This window comes from Zootoca vivipara, chromosome 10, assembly GCF_963506605.1.
Source record: "Zootoca vivipara chromosome 10, rZooViv1.1, whole genome shotgun sequence".
In the NCBI taxonomy this organism is placed as follows: Eukaryota; Metazoa; Chordata; class Lepidosauria; order Squamata; family Lacertidae; genus Zootoca; species Zootoca vivipara.
This window is the reverse complement of record NC_083285.1, coordinates 44,506,745-44,528,286: the sequence shown is the minus strand read 5'-3', so window position 1 is coordinate 44,528,286 and position 21,542 is coordinate 44,506,745. Positions and strand designations below refer to the sequence as shown.

At 46.5% G+C, this 21,542-nt stretch overlaps 1 protein-coding gene across 1 annotated transcript in view; it reads right to left on the bottom strand.

Moving 5' to 3' along the window:
* The window catches only part of MFNG (MFNG O-fucosylpeptide 3-beta-N-acetylglucosaminyltransferase), a 33,089-nt gene extending 12,695 nt beyond the window's left edge, over positions 1 to 20,394 (bottom strand). Inside the window, exons 1-5 of the mRNA XM_035128320.2 lie at positions 18,705 to 20,394; positions 13,343 to 13,391; positions 5,559 to 5,661; positions 4,655 to 4,808; positions 4,429 to 4,514 (exon numbers count right to left, since the gene is read on the bottom strand). Of these exons, the coding sequence (XP_034984211.2) occupies positions 4,429 to 4,514; positions 4,655 to 4,808; positions 5,559 to 5,661; positions 13,343 to 13,391; positions 18,705 to 19,058 (746 nt within the window). The 5' untranslated portion in view covers positions 19,059 to 20,394. The remainder of the gene's footprint in view (positions 1 to 4,428; positions 4,515 to 4,654; positions 4,809 to 5,558; positions 5,662 to 13,342; positions 13,392 to 18,704) is intronic.
* Positions 20,395 to 21,542: the final 1,148 nt, after the last annotated feature.

Here is a 21,542-nt window from a genome sequence, read left to right as displayed (position 1 = left end):
CCTCCTTAGCATGCATGCCAGTGAGCCATAGCAAAGGGCAACACGAAAGGGCCTTGACCCTCTGACATTGTCTTCTTGTGTAGATATCAGGCATAGTGTGTGCAAGACTCTTAGTTTGCTCTGCAGTGGGAAAGGTAAATATCTCCTTCTGAGACTAAAAACAAATATTTGGTCATTCATGATGATGATGTTGATGAATATTTCTATACGGCCCAACATCCAAGGATCAAAGGGTGGTTTACCATATAGGAAGCCAAAATACATACTATAGTAACTAACGAAACAATACCCTCACAGACACAGTTTAAAAGGCTCTAGTTTAATTAGCCAAAGGCCTGGAAGAAGAGGAATGTTTTTGCCTGGCAGCTAAAGAAATGTAATGAAGGTGCTATGTGATGAATGTAATGAAAAGCTATGGTTTTCCCAGTAGTGATGTATGGAAGTGAGAGCTGAACCATAAAGAAGGCTGATCGCCGAAGAATTGATGCTTTTGAATTATGGTGCTGGAGGAGACTCTTGAGAGTCCCATGGACTGCAGGAAGATCAAATCTATCCATTCTGAAGGAAATCAGCCCTGAGTGCTCACTGGAAGGACTGATCGTGAAGCTGAGGCTCCAATACTTTGGCCACCTCATGAGAAGAGAAGACTCCCTGGGAAAGACCCTGATGTTGGTAAAGATGGAGGGCACAAGGAGAAGGGGATGACAGAGGACGAGATTGTTGGACAGTGTTCTCGAGGCTACAAACATGAGTTTGACCAGACTGCGGGAGGCGGTGCAGGACAGGAGTGCCTGGCGTGCTGTGGTCCATGGGGTCACGAAGAGTCGGACACGACTAAACGACTAAACAACAACAATGAAGGTGCCAGGCAACCCTCCCTGAGGAGAGCATTCCACAAATTGGGAGCCACTGCAGAAAAGGCCCGTTCTCGTGTTGCCACCCTCTGGACCTCACGTAGAGGAGGCAAACAAAGAAGAGTTCAAATGTTGATCATGGGGTCTGGGTTGGTTCATATGGGGAGAGAAAGGGGGAGTTGGTCCTTGAGGTACTGTGGTCCTCAAGGCTTTATAGATCAAAACCAGCACTTTGAATTGGGCCCAGAAACAAATTGGTAGCCAGTGCCATTGGGGCCTTGACATAGCTGCCAAGTTTTCCCTTTACTCGCGAGGAAGCCTATTCAGCATAAGGGAAAATCCCTTTAAAAAAGGGATAACTTGGCAGCTATGGGCCTTGATTGGTGTTGGATGTTAATCAAAACAAAATTCAGTGGTACCAAAGAAAATAGGGGAAAGATTCAAACATTCATAGGAAATGCATGGAATTAGATTTGGGACAATGTTCCTTCAAAATTATTCTGTGTGAACTTGAAAGAAAATGTATATAAAATTAAGGATCAGTGCAATCAGATCCCTTTTGAGCTACTTTAGGGCATGTATGTGTATCTGTGTGTTTTAGATTTCTAGTGGGATGATTCCGTTCCAGCTGATTTTATTCATAATTGGTCATGTTGCCCCAAAATACAAATATATTGGCAGGCAAGCAATAATTTAGGATAGTAGAACATGTTATAGATTACCAATTACCGTTTGATTCACAAACAATTCTATCTTTTGTGGTATACCTAGAAAGGTTGGGACACGTGATCTTGAATTTATTATTAACCTTTTGTGCGCAATCAGGATTAATTTGGCAACTAAGAGGAAAAGGGCAACCATTTCCAAGTTTAACGGCTGTGAGGAAAAGATTGGGCAAATAGCCAAAATGACTGAACTGACATATTATATAAGGGTTTGGGAAAGATGCCAGTTAGATAACAAGTTTGTAGAACACTGGGCATTGTTTATGCATTACTGGAATGAAAAATTTAATGGTAATGTTCAACCACATGTTTTGTTTTTGTAACTTTTTTATTGTTGAAACAGCTGTTTTTATTTCTCCTTGGTGTATTCCCTGCTTTCATCTCATATATATTTTGTCGATTTTTCTTCATCTTATGTAAACATTGTGCTTTGAGATCAAAAATACTTATACTACTAATAACACAACCTTCAAATTACAATGAAGATTGACCGATGTGCATTAATATCACTCTGCATCAGGGACTGAGAAGGGAACCCTTGGCTTTCCAGATCATTATTGGGTTATAATTTCCATCATACCTGACCACTGGCCATGCCTGGTGGGGTTAATGGAAGCTGGAGTTTAACAACAACTTATAGCTCCACATGTGCCCCATCCCTGCTCTATACCGAATGACTTTTCCCCTAAACATATGGTTTTCTAACAAAGGTTGCCATCACCTTTGGCTGACCAACGTCGTGCATATTCATTTGCCGTTTAGAAAGTCTGCACCTGTTTTCAAATCAGTTTCCTTCTTTTTTTTAACCACTGGAGAGTTCTAAGAGCTTGCCAAAGGCCCAAAACATATCATACTTGTTGTAACAGTCATAGAATCATAGAATTGTGGAGTCTGAAGGGACCCCAAGGGTCATCTAGGCCAGGGGTGGCCAACTTCCAAGAGACAGCGATCTACTCACAGAGTTAAAAACTGGCAGTGATCTACCCCCCCCCCCACCTTTTTGGGGTTCAGGTCAAAGTTGTTGAGCTTTTTTTTTTAAGAAGGAAAGCCCTGTTTTGGGGGGTTCACATAAAAGTTGTTGAGCTTCTTTAGGCAAGAAAGCGACGTTGAGCTTTTTGTTTTAGGAAGGAAAGCCCTGTTTTTTAGGGGTTCAGGGCAAAGATGTTGAGTTTTTTTAGGGCAGCCAAAGTTTTTTAGCTTCTTTGGGGGGAGCCACTGATCTACCACAGATGTCCAGTGATCTACCAGTAGATCACGATCTACCTGTTGGACATGCCTGATCTAGGCCAACTCCCTGCAATGCAGGAATCTCAGCTGAAGCATCCATGACAGAAGGCCATCCGACCTCTTCTTAAAAACCTCCAAGGAAGTAGAGTCCACAGCGTCCGGAGGGAGACCATTCCACTGCCTAACAGCTCTTACTGCCAGAAAGTTCTTCCTGATGTTTAGCCTGTGGGTATCCATTGATCCACCACTATCCCTAGAGGCCCAAGTGACTTCTGAGTCTAGGAGTGCTTTTGTAAGTTCTGGCTGGTACGCCACTTGCAACCATTCCTGGACCACGGCAGCCTGACCACAGTCACCCATGCATTGGTAGCCTCAAGATGCGATGATACAAGGGGCTGCCCTTGTATCTGGTCTGGCAGCCAGGGGCGTAGCAAGGGGGTGGGGGGCAGTCCACCCCGGGTGTCATCCCTGAGGGGAGTGACTAAATCCCCCCGGAGGATCAGCGCGACGCTGATTGCACCCCGGGTGGATTGACGTGGTGCCGATCCCACCCCTTCTGCGCTGATCACACCACTGCGCTGATAAGACACACACCCCGAGCGGATCGATGCCGCACTGATCGCACACACACACATCCTGCCGGATCACTGTGGTGCCGATCGCATCCCCCCCAGGCAGATTGCCCCACCCCCATGGGCATATCATTCCCCCCCCCCCTGCTCTGGGTGCCCAAGCAGCTATCTCCGCCACTGCTAGCAGTGGCAATGAGTACAGAAGGCAGCAGCTAACCTGCTCACAGGAACAGACTACCAACAGCCTGTTACTCCACCACCGAGAGACCTGATTCTACCCCATGGCACTCTCCAAGCATGGGCATGAAAATGATAAAAAACACAATAGAACAAGTGAAACCCAAATTTAAACCAAACCATACCACACAAGTGGGCCTCCTCCAATTGAAACTTCAGCCGGTGGTGCAAAGCTTTCAGAAGCGGCAACAGACATACCTCTGAGGAAAGGGAGTTCCACAGTTGGGGTGCCAACCACAGAGAAGGCAAGCATCAGGTCTGCCGTGCGTCATGGATCTATGTGCAAATTCAGACGTTACTGAAGGCATGCAGACCCTGACCATGACAAGGCAGTGACCATGATTTGTTGAGAATTTGTTGAATCTGTTGTGAACAGGGTTGTTCTAAAAGACTCGGGGGGGGGGGCACATTCGTGTAATACAGATTTGCATAAAGTTTTCATGCCCATGCTTGGAGAGTGCCATGGGGTCACATGTGATAAAGGGTGGCAATCAAATTAATAAATGAATCAGGAGAAACCAACTCGAAACTCATCACTTGGGAAATTGATCTCACATCTGCAGACAGCGCTGGCCACAAAGATGCGATTTGGGGCAGCGGTCACAGCATTGGACAGGGATGGGGAACCAGTGGTCTCCTAGAGGTTGTTTAACTACAGTTCCCATTGTCCCTGACCTCTGGCCATTCTGGCTGGAGCTGATGGGAGCTGGAATCCAACAACATCTGGAGGGCCACAGGTTCCCCTCTCCAGCCATTCAGGAAGATGTGAAATGAGAAACATTCATACAAGATCTATTAGTGGTCACTGCTCACCTTGCCCAGGGAGCCATCTTCCGGGCCAGCTTCCTGCTGATACAGAATCCAGCACCTCCAGTAGCAAACCAAAAATACACTGATTTCTGAAAAGAGGGGAAATGGAGATGTTGGGTATTCAGCATGCATGTTGTTGTTGTTTTTGGGGTGCAGAAGCTCACCTAGCTGCCCTTAGAATTCCTAGCTAACCTGCTGTTTATTCCTGAAGTAAAGGGCTTGGACTTACTGTCTGATTGTTAGGCGAAGCTTCTGAGGCACGAATGGGCCTATTCAAGCTGGGCTTCCCAATATACACATCTTGGTCCGGAGAATAAGAAGACAAGAGCTTGAGTAGAGCTTGTGGGTTCAGGTAGTTGTCGTCATCAAGGTGGCAAAACCAGCTGGAGAAGGAGAAGGAGAAATGCACAGACGGTAGATTCAAGAGGAGAATATAATTTCAACTTGATTCCATAACAATGGCCATTGGGACTGGTAGGGTGGAAGGCAGGGAGAACAACAACAGTGAGTGGAGCCACAGCCAAGAGGCACAGGCACGCAAGCACACACTCACACAAATTGTAAGAAAGAAGACAAGCAGTTGGTGTTTGGCTGAGCGCAGACTGAGTTGCCTGAGTGGTGTCCCATTTGCCCTAATGGACCAGACTGCCCTGTCATAGTTAGCTGTTGTTGGCAGCTGTTGAACAGTTTTTTGGCATCTATCCCACCAGTTAAGTCTAGGCTCCACTTGATTCATGGTTGGTGCAACTGCACTTCTGTCACCGACTCATTGTCATACACAGTTTAATTTACTAACCTTGGCATTCAGCACCTGGAGCAAGCAGACAATTGCTCTGTAGTGCATGTTGAACAGAGGGAGCTGGCTCCCTATGCTACCTATGCTAAATACCGTTTGCATTTCCTGAGTGATCTCAGATGGCTCCAATTAGTGGCTCCCTCCTAGGACAATTTTGCAGAGGCAAACTACAGTTTGAATGGAGCTTTGGATAACGAGACCACAAAAAGCCAACTATGGAGCACAAGTGTTTACTTATATTGACAACATTCATATGTCAATAAACAATCTCACTAAACTTGGACAGAAATGGACTCCATCCCATGTCACATCTCCCAACTCAAGTACATTTGCTCACCTTAGGCCGCTGACCAAAAAGGTATCAAACTCCGCCGCCATTTTGCAAGAAAGTGCTGGATGGCTGTACTCTGCAGAGCAGTTTGTGATGATTACGCGATCACCTAATGCGAAAAGGAGAAATGCTTTCTGGGTGGGTTCCTGGACCTATTTTGATTTATTTAAAACAACTTCAAACACAGACAAGCTTACACCCTCAACAAGACAAAGATGGGAGCCCTTTCCCCAGTGCAAAGGGCATTTTTGTGCAGTACATCTCCAAGTCTTCCGTACCACAGCAATGCTCTGCAGCAGTTCAGTGTAGTGCATACCTGCCAAGTCTCCTGCTGAAAAATGTGGGATCAGCAGCGGCGCAGCACCGGAAGTTGCGTAGAAGCAACTTCCGGTGCCGCTATGCCCTATTTCCGGTGCCCAAACATGGGCAAAGCAGCACCCAAGATGGAGGCTCCCTGGCAGGTTGGAAATCCGGGGGATTTCTGGGATTTTTCTCCATTCGGGAGAACAACGAGGAACAGATTAAAACTCGGGGGTTTCCTGCAAAAAACGGGGTACTTGGCAGCTAAGGTGTCGGAAGAGAACTGAAGGAGACCTGGGTTCAAATGCCCACTCAGCCATGAAAGCTCCCTGGGTGACATTCAGCCCGTCACTTTCTCTCAGCTATCTACCTCCCTGGGTCATTGTGCAGGGGTGGGGGATGACATGAATATAATAAGCCAGTTTTTATTATCTTTATTAACCCACGTTTCACCCAAAGGTCCCAGGGCACATCACAACAATTTAAAATGCAACGTTAAAAACAGTTTAAAACAAATCACAGACACAAGAATAGGGTGGGTCCTAAAAGTATGCATCTCAAGGATAAAAAGCCAGGATAAAGAGGTGCATCTTCAACATTCACTGAAAACTGTATAGTGAAGGTGCCAGAGACACCTCTATGGGGAGGAAGTTCCACGACTTAGGGGCTGCCACAGAGAATGTCCTTTCTTGCCCCCCCCCCACACACAGAGCACTTCCAAGTTGGCTGCCTCTGCCAGTCTCTTGACACCTAAGAGTGTTTGTAGGGAAGGAGGTGTTATTTCAGATATTTGGGGTCTTGGGGCTTTAAATACTAACATGAGCACCTTGAGTTGCACCCCCCAGAATGAACTGGCAACCAATGAAGCTGTTTTAAAACCAAAGCCAGTAATCTGGCTACTCCATTTTGGGCTAGCTGAAGTTTCTGGGTCATCTTCAAGGGCAGCCCCATTTAGGGCCCATTGTGATAATCCAGCTGGGCTCCCCAACATTTTCAGGCCTTTGGGCACATTTGCAGACGAGAGAAACTGTTGCGCCAAACATGCACTGGAGCTGCACATGCACCACAACAATGCACACACGTGTGCATGCGTGCAACAAAAGACTTCATACAAACCTCATTTCAGCAGAGAGGGGCTCAGGGGCAAGATCCTGCGGGGGCCAGGGAAGGCTTCTGTGGACAAATGTGCTCCTATGGTGCTAGCCATGGTAGCAACCCATGATTTAGAGAGTGGGCTGGGAATAGCCTAGTTAAGGGAAAGCTCACCGTGGTTTTAAATCATGAGTGCACAGTGAACAGCGGAAGGCTTGCTGCAATGACTGTCTTAAGTCTGCTGGCTCCAAAGAGTCGCCATTTTAGTGAGAGGCAGTCAGGAACTCAGTCAGTGTTTATTGCTTGAAGCCACAGGCCATTGCAAACGGTAGCTTTTTTAAAAAAATAAAAAAAGTAAAATGTCTGGAAGGCAAAAAACCATGACCAATTGAGCTTCCCAATTCTCATTTAATGTAAAAGGCATTGCTAAAATAAATCCTTTAAAAAGACTCTTAGTGATTACGCTTGACTTAGCTCGCTCGTGAATCACCTTTGCAATTCACTGGTATTTCCTTCAAGATATTTGCTCAAATTTTCTTAGCTGCTGCACCATATAATAAAACTGGATACAACCATGCTCATCAAGAATGCCGGGATATCTTGAATTAGACACCCCAGGCGTTGAGATACAAGGTAAGACAGACATTGCCCAGTTACCTGCTCTGGGTGGGGTTGGACTCCCTTTGAAATAAAAGATTCATAGTTTGGTAGTCTACTGGGTGCATCTTTGTCACTGGAGGCTCAAAGAGCCTGGCTAGCAGTGCCTTTTACCAACTATGACTAGTACAGAAACTACAGACATTCTTGGACAGGGATCCTAATTCATGCATTGGGAATAGGGCCGTCTTACCCATAGGCGCTAGGGGTGCGGGGCACCCGGGTGCCAGGCTCTTAGAGGCACCAGGCTGAGAGCCTGGGGCCCAAGAGTTGAGTCCAGGGAAGAGCCTGCCCATTGGCCAGTAATCTCTGTCTTACTGGCCATTCTAGCTCATTGGAATTGGGAGTCCAACAACTTTGAGAAGAACCTGTTGAGAACAGGATGCTGGACTAGAGGGACCTTGGGCTCCTCTTGTGAAGGAACTTGGAGAGCTTCTGCCAGTCAGAGCAGGCATTGCTGGAGTAGATGGGCGAACAAGCCTATAAAAGGCAGCTTTACATGTTCCTATCTTCACAGCCAGGTGAAGTGGTGGAAGAAGCAGCAATGGTTGCAGGGCCCAGTAGCAGGGAGGGGAGATGAGTCCTGGGAACGGACGCTATTCAACTGCGGGCACAGACCTCACAGAGATACCCAGAGTCATAGCTGCCAAGTCTCTCGCTGAAAAATGCGGGATCAGCAGCGGCGCAGCACCAGAAGTCGCTTCTACGCATGTTCAGGAGCAACCAAGCCAGCAAGATGCTGAGGCGGCCAGCCAGCTCCGTCCTCCTGCCCTCCTGGGACTGGGCAACTGGGGGGGGGGGGCAGGCAGATCTTTGCACCCTGGTGCCACATATGCTTAAGACAGCCCTGTTTGGGAATGTGAAGACTTTATTACTGCAGTACGCTCTTTGTGAGGCTACACTTAGGGCTGGTCTGGAAGCTCCAACCAGTGCAAAATGCTGGAGCTAGACTACTTGTGAGAGGACAGACTACCACCAGCAAATAACTCTGGTGATTAAAAGCACTGGCTGCCCATATGGTACGAGTCCAATTTCAAGGTTCATAATTTGCAAGGCCCTTAAGAACTTGGGTCCAGTGTGATTGGACTGCATGATTCCTAATGTCCTTGCCTAATCACGGAGGTCGTGAGCAGAGTTGCTGTTAGTGGCCATCCACCGGTCAGTCGCACAGCTCGCAATGACCAGCAACCATGCCTTGAGCATCATGGGCCCAACTCTGCGGACTTCCCTCCTGATTGAGAACAAGCAGGCCTGCCTTGCTACTAAACTTAAGCTGCCTGGTGAAGTCTTTTCTCTTTTTTCCCAGCAGACATTTTAAGTAAACTTTTCTGATTGTGTGGTTAATTTTATTGATTTCATCCTTTGTATCTCCTTTGTGACTTCATCGTACAACACGTCAAAACTACTGCATTAAGCAGTATATAAATTATTCAGGACAGATCCTGAAGCTGCGGCTCCAATACTTTGGCCACCTTGTGAGAAGAGAAGACTCCCTAGAAAAGACCCTGATGCTGGGAAAGATGGAGGGCACAAGGAGAAGGGGACGACAGAGGATGAGATGGTTGGACAGTGTTCTCGAAGCTACCAACATAAGTCTGACCAAACTGCAGGAGGCAGTGGCATGCTCTGGTCCATGGGGTCATGAAGAGTCGGACACAACTAAACGACTAAACAACAACAATAACAAATTATTAAAATAAATAATAATAAATAAATGCAGCAGGGGTGCGGAAACTGTGGCCTTCCAGATACTGTTGAACTCGAGTTCCCATCGGCTCCAGCCAACAATGGTCAGAGCTGATGAGACTTGTAATCTACCAACTTCTGGAAGGCCATAGATTCCCCCACCCTGCTCTACAAGTGTTGAATATTGCCATGTTCTGTCCTGACAGATCTGTCTGTAATCCCCTAGTTGTGCACCAAGACTGAATCACTCCCTTTACTACCTCTTGATTTCGTAGAAGATACAGGTCTCTTCTGCTCTCTGCAGGACTGCTGTGGATAGTTCTAGATTTAAAAACAAAACTATTTGTAGTACTTCCAGTGAAGCTTGTTTACCCTTGCTCCAGATCTCAGACCCACAATGCATTTGGGCAACTGCTTTCCCCAATAGTTTATCGGACGTTCTGCCAATTGCAGCCCTAAGTAGGACCTGAAAAGGCAGCTTGCAGGCACTGGCTGAGCATGCCTGAGCTGGAATTGTAAAGTGAAGGGACTTCCTTCCTTCCTTCCTGTTCCACTAGCTAGAAAGCACAGAGCAAAGTAGAATCAGTGGTTCAAAGTTGTATTAACTTCATTTAAAAAACAACAACAGGCATTTCATTGTTGAATACCGAGTAAGATTATTGATAAGCAAAACCAGGCGAGGGAGTGCTCATCAAGCAAAGTCAGATAATGGCATTGGTAGGGGAGTTTGTTGATGGTCATTATTCTCCTCCCAGGCACTACCCAAGAGGGTGCTGACAACAGTTGCCAATTACCTTCTGCATAGTAATCACATTAGCGATGATAGCACTAGTCGGGGAAAGGATCTCATTTTCTCAGCAAAATGGTATTGAGGTTCTGAGAGCTGGGGAAATGAGTTAGGACCTCCTTAACAGAAGCCTCATCTGGAGAGAAAATGGCGGCAACCAAAGAGCAACTACAATGGATTTATGGTACAAAAATAATAATAAACGCTGTGCTTCCAATATTGTGATCTGACAGTTTAAAATCTACGAGTGGTATTCAGCTAAGCCCTATTCAGAGGAGACCAAGTGCAATTAACGAACCTACATTACTCATGTCCTTTAACTTCAGTGAGTATACTCTGAGTAGGACTAGCATTGAATATCACCCTTTTTAAAAAAATAATAATAATTCTTTGGTTGGAATTCAAGGTCACCGTCTTCTGATTTTATTTCAGCTTGCCAGACAGAATTATCTTCCTTCCCCTCCTCCTGTGTGCTCTTCTTGGGGTTCTCTTGACCCCAATTTGGAGGGCCTGGGGCATGGGAGGAGGGCGGGACCCTGTTGCTCAAGTGGAAATCCTTGCACGTGGCTTCTGATGACAGGACTCATTAGGTGTATCCCACCCAATAGCAGTGGTACACCTAGTTAACATCACAGAGTAATCCAAACCCCTGGCCATGGGGGGGAAATGGCTCTTTGCTCCACCAGCTCTCAGGCTGGGGCAGCAAAAAGGCCCAGATCTTCCATAACTGGTAGGTAGTATTGCTCAGTTGTGGGGGGGAATTGGATAGCGGTGTTAATGTGCAATGAGCCTGACACCACATGCTGATGTGCTGCACAATCCAAATTGATATTGATTGTCTGTGTTTCCCGATTGGGCTAATAAACTTCATCCAAAGGACTTGATCATTTTTATGTTGGTGGGCTGTGAGTTTCACCATATCTCAGAACTCGAAGGATGCAAAGAATCTAAACTTAGACATGCAATATTTAATAATAAAAAAAACCTTTATTGCAGTTTCTGAAAAATTAACATAAAATTTGGAAGTACAATAAGGTGAGGGCAATCCAAGAGATTTTGCAGCTGCTTGTGGCCATTTTTTAATTATATGTCACATGATCCTCATAAAAACTATGTACCAAAATATTTGGAGTTTATTTGGAATTATGTGTAACTTCTCTTCCTGATTATCTATGATTTTTCCTTCCTGTCTAGGTCAATCTACGTATTTTCGTCTTGCTTATAGATGGATTTCGTATGCGAACTACACGCTTCTATATCACCCGTAAATAACCCTGTGCTTACCCAGTTTTCCTTAGTTCCTTTGTATCAAAACCTGTATGATCCTTGCTGGTTTTTTGTATTTAAAAGCTATTAATAAGAAAGAAAGAACTAAGAGAAGGCCCAGATCCGGCATGCTGTCAACAAATGACAGCAGTAGGACCAGCTCAGGATCCAGCTCCAGCAGATCCTGTAGAGACCCAGTCCAGCCCTTCCCCTGAAATGCTACTGGTAGCAGAGATACCATGAATGGTAGCTTCCACTTACTTGCCATTTGGGTGGTTCACTTAGTTTTTTCTCATTGCAGGGGCTTCCCTGCCATTGGTGGAGGTCAGCAGAGTCAGGTCAAGGCAGGGTGTAGAGAGATACCTCCACTCCAACTCCTCTAAACTTCTTCCAGTGGAGAGATTGGGGGGTTTGGATCGCTCTGTTTGTTGTATTTACCAAACACAGATTGTTAGCTGGTGTTGCAGTTCAGTACCTGCAGATTTTATGTCATATTTTTTTGCTCTGCCCATTAATTCAGTGTTTCTGGAGAACTGCACAAGCTGCGGTAAATGAAATTGCTAATTACTTGATAGCTGAAGAGCCAAGCATAGCTGTATTTGACCTTGAGGACCTTGTAGATTAAGCAGGTTTGGATTGGAACTGGTGATGCCAGAGCAAGCCTACACAGAAGTAAGCCTGGGGTGGAGATTTCTGCATCACCAGTAAAGAGGAAACACATTGGGGGGGGGGGTAGAAGAGGTGTGAATTTGCATTAAATGTGCAGATATGCATACATGCAAATTTAGAAATAAGTAGTATAATTTAAATGGAAACGCAGCGCATCTCACCAAAGTGGAGAAGGCTATGTTCAGGTTACCTCTGTGCTTGCTCCGTCTGTTCTCACTACGAGAAGCCAAGTTACAGGGCCTTCTCAGTAGTGGCACCCACCCTGTGGAACACCCTCCCACCAGATGTCAAAGAGAAAGACAACTACCGGACTTTTAGAAGACATCTGAAGGCAGCCCTGTTTAGGGAAGCTTTTGATGTTTAATAGATTATTGCATTTTAATGTTCTGTTCTGTTGGAAGCCGCCCAGGAGTGGCTGGGGAAACTCAGCCAGATGGGCGGGGTATAAATAATAAATTCTTATTCTTATTCTTATTATTATTATTATTATTATTTCTCCAGGTGCTGGTGGTTGATATGGCTCTTCCTTCTCAGGGTTCTTTAGCTTTACACCAGGCTAGGCCAATCTGTCCAAAGCTGCTCAGATTAAGGAAATATGCATTGTTTGGTTTCCCTTGGAAGGAGATCACAGTTAATAGCGTACCAAGTGAGCACAGACTGAGCATAGTCCAACAGTCAGTCAAACTGACTGCCTCTCATCAGGTCTCCTAATGAGTTCTGTGGCTGAGCAGGGACTTGAACCTGGGTCTCCCCAGTCTTAGGGCTTGTCCACATTTTCACTTCTCCTGTGCCTAGAATGCATGTGTCCAAGCAGTTTTCCACTTGCCGTGCCACTTTTCCCAGCGAAAACATGCCGTTTAGGGCTGAATCAGAACAAATAGCAATCTGGTTTTCCATACATTGCTATTTGTTCCAATTTAGCACTAAAGAGTGAGTTTTCCAGGAGGGAGCAGCGGGACAAAGGCAAAACCACTCAGGCCCATGCCTAAGCAGCATGGGACAAGTAGATGTATGTATGAGCCCTGAGTCAAGACTTAGATACCCCACAATATAGGCATCCCCTCCCCCACTTTCACACTATTGCCTCACACACAACCGCAAATACGCACAATACCTTGAAATACACACACACCCCGAATGTTTTCCCCAGACCTCCTTCAGAGATGCCAGAGATTGAACCTGGGATTTCTGCATGCAAGGCATGTGCCCTGTGGCTGAGCTATAACCCTTTCCCACGGTCAGCCATGTAAGGATGCTATTACCCAAGTGTTCCTGACACACAGTTTACAGAAGTCAGTTACCAGATCTTGCGCAACACTAAAGGCCGGATTACCCAGTTTTTCCCGTAGCTCATCATCTTCTTTATCAGTGAAGACATATGTCTGAGGAAAAGAAGAGAGAAGGGTTATTCCAGTGCCTAAAATGTGCTGAGTTCCATACCTGCCATCCAATGACAAGCCACATAACTCTCTCCACCGTGGCTATGCGTCATATGAGATTATTACTGAAGTAATGAATGTGAAATGCTTTGAACACTCAGAAAGTGTTTTATCTGTGGAAATGGAATAATAATGCCCCCATTCACAGAGATGCGGCAAAATAGAGGTTGTAACAAGTTCTGATATTTTTTAAAGTGCTATATGATGATGGAAAGTAAGTATTTGACCCAGCTTCTTTGCAGAGAGAGAGAGAGAGAGACTCACGCTAGCCATTGCTGATTAATTGATTAGCTGATAATCTTTTGAAATCCGGTCTTTGAATGCTTGTTTGTTCTGTGCTGAAAAAATTCAGATGGATCTGAAGCTGGTGTTTCCCAAAGGACCCTGCATGTTGCGTTTTTGAGAGGGTGTTGATCATTCCGTGGAACAGGTCACTAACGTCCAGGGGCGTAGCGAGGCGCCGCGACACCCGGGGCAGCAAATTGCATGCACGGGGGTAGGGGCGTCGCTACATAATGATGCATGCATTACGTGGCGAGGTATTGCCGCCGCCCCCCGCTCAGCGCGGCGGGCTTTCTGCCCAGAGTTTGTAGCTGGAGGCATGCGGCTTTGGAGGCGTGAGGGGGGGTGGTGATACCCCGCCACGTAACAACGCATGCACAGACTTTTTACCGGGAGGCTGGAGGCTCGGCTTGGGAGTCGCGGGGGTGGGGGCACCAAGTGGCACCCCCCCAGAGTGGAACCTGGGGCATACCTCCCCCATCACCCCCTCATTGCGACACCCCTGCTAACGTCTTTGTAGAATGCCATTCACCCCACCCCAGCAAGTGTTTTGGTGTTGAGTACCCAGGTGGCGCTGTGGGTTAAACCACTGAGCCTAGGGCTTGCTGATCAGAAGGTTGGCGGTTCGAATCCCTGTGACGGGGCGAGCGCCCGTTGCTTGGTCCCAGCTCCTGCCAACCTAGCAGTTCGAAAGCAGGTCAAAATGCAAGTAGATAAATAGGAACCGCTACAGCGGGAAGGTGAACGGCGTTTCCGTGTGCTGCTCTGGTTTGCCAGAAGCGGCTTTGTCATGCTGGCCACATGACCTGGAAGCTGTACGCCGGCTCCCTCGGCCAATAATGCGAGATGAGCGCGCAACCCCCGAGTCGGTCACGACTGGACCTAATGGTCAGGGGTCCCTTTACCTTTACCTTTTTACCTCACCCATTGAGAAATTGCTTTTAAAACAAATACAACATAGATAGATCGTGTCCAGCTTCTCGGGCAACTTCTCGGATGCATGTTCATCTGGCAGTAGTTATGGACAGCCATTTTCAATTTTTCTCAGTGCCCCAGATCAGCACAACGTCTGGCCAGGGCAGGCACCAGCCTCTGTTAGTGTGGCCATGTGTCCTACTTTACCGAGATCAGTCCTCTGTTTGAAAGGCTGTCAGAGGATAGCCCTTTATTTGAAGGAGCTCCTTTTTTGGAGGGCTGTCCGGTTTAAAGTGCAGTTTAAAGCTAAAGAACCACCACAGGGGAGAGTAGGAGTTAGTACCTGTGGAGTGCAGATAGCAGAAGGCTGGAAAATGCTCTGGTTCAAGGCCCCATATAGTTGTCTTCCCCCCTTATGCTAGCTGGGGTGCCAGGGTATTGGAACCTACTGACATGTGTGATGGTACTGCCTCAAGGTAAAAGGGTTCTGGACAGAAGTATTTTCTGAGAATCCATTGATAACTGGACAAAATTTACCCCGACCCTTTTGAATCTGTTGGCAGATTCTGATCAAGACCAGAACAACAAGGAACTGATTTTGTATCCTTTGATAGCCGCCAGAGCCACAACTGCCAAGTTTTGCAGAACTTTTGATCTCAGTAATCTAGACTATTGCTATTCCAAGACTTGGCAAATCACCCTTCTTGAAGAAAATACTGCATAACCTAAATGCGTCCAGGGTTCCCAAGTGTTCAAGATCACAGCTTTGCCATTTGGTCCAATTTTATTTTATTTTATATACAAGCACAGGAGTGTCAGACACCACAGGTCTATGTGGGTATTTCGATGGAATACTTTTTATCATCTTTTTTGAATTAAAATTTCTAATTGTTTTGATTTAAACTGCATAACTCAATGCAATTATAAACTGCGCATCTTTTTCCTTTCGGTACATTTTATTATTGCACTGTTTCCTGTATTTCTTTATTGGCAACTGTGACAACTTAACTGTATTTATTTTTCCCTTCATTTCTTTTTTTCTGTCACCTGTTTGTCCTTATTAAAATTCAATAACAAATGTTGGGGGGGGACGGACAATTAGAACCTATACAGCAAACCAAACAGGCATTCACATACTCATAGCAGTATTCCTTGCTCTATTTAACTTACAGTCCTTCTAGATTTTTATCTATGGTTATAAATTTGCATGTGTGGGTTTTTGTTTTGTTTTTGCAAATGTATGTTCTCTTTTGACCTATTTTGGAGAGGGGCGTGTACAGTGGTACCTCGGTTTATGAACACAATTGGTTCCGGAAGTCTGTTCATAAACTGAAGCGTTCATAAACTGAAGCGAACTTTCCCATTAAAAGTAATGGAAAGTGGATTAAACCATTCCAGACGGGTCCGCGGAGTACTCAACCTGAAGCGTACTTAACCCGAAGCATGGGTGTAATTGGTTCCGGAAGTCTGTTCATAAACTGAAGCGTTCATAAACTGAAGCGAACCTTCCCATTGAAAGTAATGGAAAGTGAATTAATCTGTTCCAGATGGATCCGCGGCGTTCGTAAACCGAAAATTCGTAAACCGAGGTGTTCATAAACCGAGGTTCCACTGTATTTCCTTTTGGGGGGCAATATATAAGCGCCTACTGTAGCACCAGGGGGTTCTACTAGGGCTCTGGAGCCCCAATAACATCTGATATAGGTATGAGTCATTGTTGTAGAACAGATGCTTTCGATATATAGGTTTCATTGTGCTGAGCCAGCTCACACTGAGCTTTTAGTCACCAGCCTGGGGCTGGAGAACCTGGTCTGATCCAGCTTCCCTAAATAACTCATGAGCCCAAGGGGTGACCATCGAATAGGCTCAGGTTTGTCCCCTGAGAATCCTGCTGTGATGTTTGCAAGATATCTGACAGCAGATTAAACAGAAGCTTTGTAGTGAAAGGAAAGTTGAATTCAGAAAAGAACATCTGTTCGTGTGTAAAAGACCTATAAGCTCTTTGCTGTTTTCCCTACTCTCCTCCTCCTCCTCCTCTTCCCCGCAGTCCCTCCCAGGCCCTCTCGACAACATCATGTGGCATGTTCTTCCATCCCAAGGGCAGAGTGGGGATCGCGTCCAGCAAAGAATACCTCCTCTCAAGCGGAAAATGGGCTTTCAAGAAGCCAAGGGGACTGAAAGAGAGAGACACAAGCCTTAAACAATCTCCCCACCAGCTGCCTGCAGGCTGGTTAAACAGTGTACTTGCATTATGTGCTGAAATATGGGCAAAGTCATTCAGACAGCCGCCCAGGCACGTGGGCCTCCCCTGGGCCTGGCGGTGGCGAGGCCTTTTCACAAATCCAGCCTGGGTTTTATTGTGGGCCTCTTGTCTCTGGAAGAATGAAGGAGCTGAGGGACAGCGATAAAGAAAAGAAACCAGGGGGACGAAGCGACCACAACAAAAAATACGAGGGAGGGGAGAAAAAAACACGTTTGCTGGGAATATAGCAGGGCTGAATATGGCGCATTAGCTCCTTAAATCACCAATTGGCGACGTGAATTTCTAAATGATATGTCAACCAGAACTGTCCGCCCATGAAAGAGCATTCGGTGTTGGTGTGATGGCAAACTATCAGCGTACATTTCGCAAGGTCCTCAACATTTTGCTTTGTGCATGTGTGTGAGAGAGATACATACTCAGTGATATTTTTTTCTGTGGGGACACAGGGGTACGCATACCCCTAAACATTTTGTGAATCTAAGTTTGGCCTCATTGAGGGGCAGTATTTCAATATGAGTAGGAAAATGAAAGTACCCCTAAACATTTTTTTAAGAAAAAAAGGACAGTATATACTCATGTATGAATTCCTAGGCCCGTTTCACACATTACACGAATGCAATCCTTTGTCTGTCTCAAAGTCAACCATACTGTTTCCTCATGAGTTGAAACAGTATGAAATCTGCCTCGCCAAATATGTTTTTCCCATTCACCTTTAACATGTGAAGAAGCTCATAAACAAGTGTTTTGGAAGGCCAGTGTTCCCAAGGCAGCTTAAAAAGCCCTGAGAGGCATTGGGGAGCTAGTGCAGGGACCATCTTTACCACACAAATGAAGCATAGTTAAAACAGTTGGGCTGTGCATGCCTCTCCCCGATCCAATTCGGGGCTCGGTTGGGCGCTTTGGAGAGGCACCAATCCAACCTGAGAACAACTCAACTTGGCACCAGACTCTGAACCAATCTGATGACCTTGCGCAGTGTCTAATTAAGGTTTAAAACCCTATATATCTCCTTCCCCCCCCCTTGCTACCACCAGATCCTGCACCCCTTTTGACAGCCCCAGATTGCTTCAGCTGGACCTGATCCAACTCAAAGTGACCAAGGGCTACCTCAACCCAACATGGCGGAATCCTGGGTTGATCCAAACCAGCCTGATTCGATTCAGGACTCAGGATTTGTCTGGGTCCAGTGCACAGCCCTACAGAACAGGGCACACCATCCTCAGCCACCCCCCAACAGTGAACTAGAGAAGTGAAGCTTAGCAGAGAGAGAGAGAAACACCGCCATGCTCTGCTCTGCTCTGCTCTGCTCTCCTCCCTCCCCCATTATCAGTCTCCTCCAAATCTATGCGGCTTGCTCCCTCGGCTTGCTTTGAAGTTCTCCGAGAGACACACTGGTGTTACTTTTCTTGGGTAAAATAAAATGATGGATGAGACAGATGGCCATCAGCATAATGAACGGTGTAAAGACTAGAATCTGGTATAAGGCAGCTTCGTTGTAAAAAGATACTCTCTTTTTTTGTAAGTGCAACAGCAGGCACTTTCCTTATTTTCCTTTTTTACTATGCTTTGATTAAAGGCAGGCAACACCAGGGCTTGGGGCTAAATCAAATCACATCTGGGGACGTTTCCAGCCCTGAGGCTTCCAAATGACCAATCCTGGCTTAAGGCATCGTTTCATTCTAGGCAATGCGTGCGCAATGCGCATGAATGCATATGAGAATCACACGCAGGTTCTTCCCTTAGGCATTCTGGTGTCAGCGGTCCATTCAACCCTCCCTTCTCACCCTCATACCAACCTGTCCTTTGACCTGGGAGATCCAAGTCTCCAGCAGCAATCCCATCCTGGACTGGTGGAACTTCTGGGTTGTCTTGACAGCGATGAAAAGCTCTTCCGGCAAGAGGCCTTTCCCAACAGCAGAATGTGCCATACCATCATCGTGGCCCTTGAGTTGTTTTCCATGCTCAGTCCCCCTCCTGTTTCTCCAGTCTGCCAGCATCATCTCCCTCCATGCCCACCTGCCAGGTATCCCTCCCGAAAGTCTCTGGTTGCCGACCGCTTCCTGGATGCCGTAACGCCTCGTGGAAAGAAGCACCATGCTCACGAGAAATAGAACAACTCCAGAGGAGGCCTGGAGGAGACGCCGGCGCATGGCTTTCGATCCCGCAGCGAGGAGATGGGCGAGGTTCAAAGCCCCTCTTCCTGCGTCAGTGCTTGAAGGTCAAATCCTGCTCTAGCCTGTGTGCTTTCCCACAAAGTTGAGAACGGCATAGATCAAGGAGATAGGCCAAGGTCTGTCTAATAAATACCCTAGGAATGCAAAATGTAGGGGCCAGTGAGCGAGGTTATGTGGCTCTTCAGGAAAGCAGAAATTACCAAAGAGATCTGCCTCACTCTTTTCTCCCCCACTCACTCCTCAAGGGATGAGGAAGCCTGGAGGGCAGAGGCATGGGATCTAGGGAGACCTGATTTTCCAAATATCAAAGAGGGCAGGTGGCAGAGGCTGTTAGGTAGGAGGTAAGAGGAGGACCCTGTCACCTGACCCTAGGTAACCAAAAAGGCACGACCCTGGCTCCCATCTGAAGTCACACAGGATGAGCTTCGGCTGTCAAGTCAAGATTCCATGGACAAATGCCCATCCCAAGGGAGGGAAGAAAGTGCCCACCTTTCCAAAGTGAAGATTCCCAAATAACAGCCTCTCTTTCCCAGCTGGAACACAGAGCTTCTAACCTCAAAGGCAAGGCAGGTTTTTCCTTTTTTTTTTATTGCCTCCTTTTTGTCTCCCAGCAATTGCAGGCCAGAGCCAGGGCTGCAAAGGAAACTGCCTTTCTCCAGTCCCACCAGCTGTCTGCTGCCCTCCCTCTCCCAGCTCCATTTTTTTGGCTGCAAGGAGGCAAACTCCGCCCAGTCCCTTTTATGGGTACATGGCTTTTTATGGGTTCACGGCTAGGCAGGTCCCGCGTGTCTCAGGGGAAATCTTCCCATCTGAACAGCCGCCTGCCTGCCCTCCCAGCTGCTGCCCTTTTGACCGGCTTTGTCAGGCTGTGAAAAAAGCACCCCCTTCCCAATGGAGAATTTATCTCCTCAGTCAAGGAAATGGCACGCATATTGCAAACATTGATTTCTCAGGCCGGCTCACTAGTAAATAAGGGTGCGCAAGCAAAGATCACCTGGTGGAAATTAGTTTCCCTTCACACCTATAACCTGTGGGTTGCAGGCAATTAAGGAGGTAAAAAGGAGCGATTCCTTTGCTCTTTGCATTACAGAGCTGGGCTGAGTTTGCTTGAGAGGACAGAAACCAGAATTTGTTAGTTTATCAGGAATAATTCCCGGTACATCTCAAATATTATGGGGCAGCAACACAATGGGTGCATATTGTCAGGGCAGGATTTAGGTTTGATGAGGCCCTAAGCTACTGAAGGTAATGGGACCCTTCATATGTGATATTTTAGGGAGCAGGCTAGCAGGCAGGGCCCATTACTTACATCATAGGAGCCTACACAACACAAAACACTGCTGCTGTATGTAGGTTTTATTTTATTTGTTTTTATCTTATATTTTGGAACTGTACATCCAGTTTTTTCCCTTTAATTTTTTTGGGGGGGGGCAACAGAGTGGGGCCTCAAGCTATTGCTTGTTTAGCTTATACGTAAATCCGGCACTGCACATTCTACTTATAAGGCACATTTCGAGTGCATGGCTTTCCCTCAGAAAATCCTGGGACCTGTAGTTTAAGGGTGCTGGGAACTGTAGCTCTGTGAGGTGTAAACAACCATTCCCAGGATTCACTGGAAAAAGTGATATGCTTTAAATACTGTACATCGTTTTATTTGCATGCCACATTTTCATAGTTAAAACCATGCAGAAGGCATGTTTCAACATGAAAAAGTACATCTTTACAAACATAACAAAAGTAGTCATAAACAATAAAAAAACATCAAAAAGTACACAACCAAATTAAACAATTAAGCAATTTCCAAATTAAATACCCGGTGTGTATGCAGCCACTGCTATCCCTCGCAAGAACAGCTGTATGATAATCTTTGCAAGCCCCCATTACCCCGCATCCATGCTTAGGCATACATTAAAAACATCTAGGGGAAGAAGTAAGGCTTAGTTATTACAAACAAGAATCAAGGTGGCAAACTTGCCTCTTGAAATGTAGCAAACTACCTGTAGCTCTAAGGTATTTCGTTTTTGTTTCAGTCTCCTACAGTGTGCAATAGCGATGGAAGGGGATGCTGGGGTCAGAGCACAATTCTTGGTTTGAGAATAGATGCTACTAGTCAGTGCTATTTTTCTAGAAAAAGAGGGACCAGAAGAACTCTCCTTGTTCTCTTATCATGACAATAGCGCCCACCCGAGAGGTGCCAGAACTGAGTTCTGGTGAGCTTCAACTGAAGAAAGCCCTGCTACTAGCATGTTTCAATGGTCTTCTGTGAAAGGTACGAGAACATATCAGGCAAAGGGCCAGGGCTGGCTCTAGGTAGAGTCCCGGTGGCACGGGGCCGGTAGGTGGGGCGCTGCACGGCAAAGCCGCGCGGAAGCCATGCAACACACTGCGAGGGCGGGGGCGCCGGAGCGATCTCTGCCCCTCAGCGCCAGGGCGCCCGACCTGCTCGAGACTGCCCTGCAA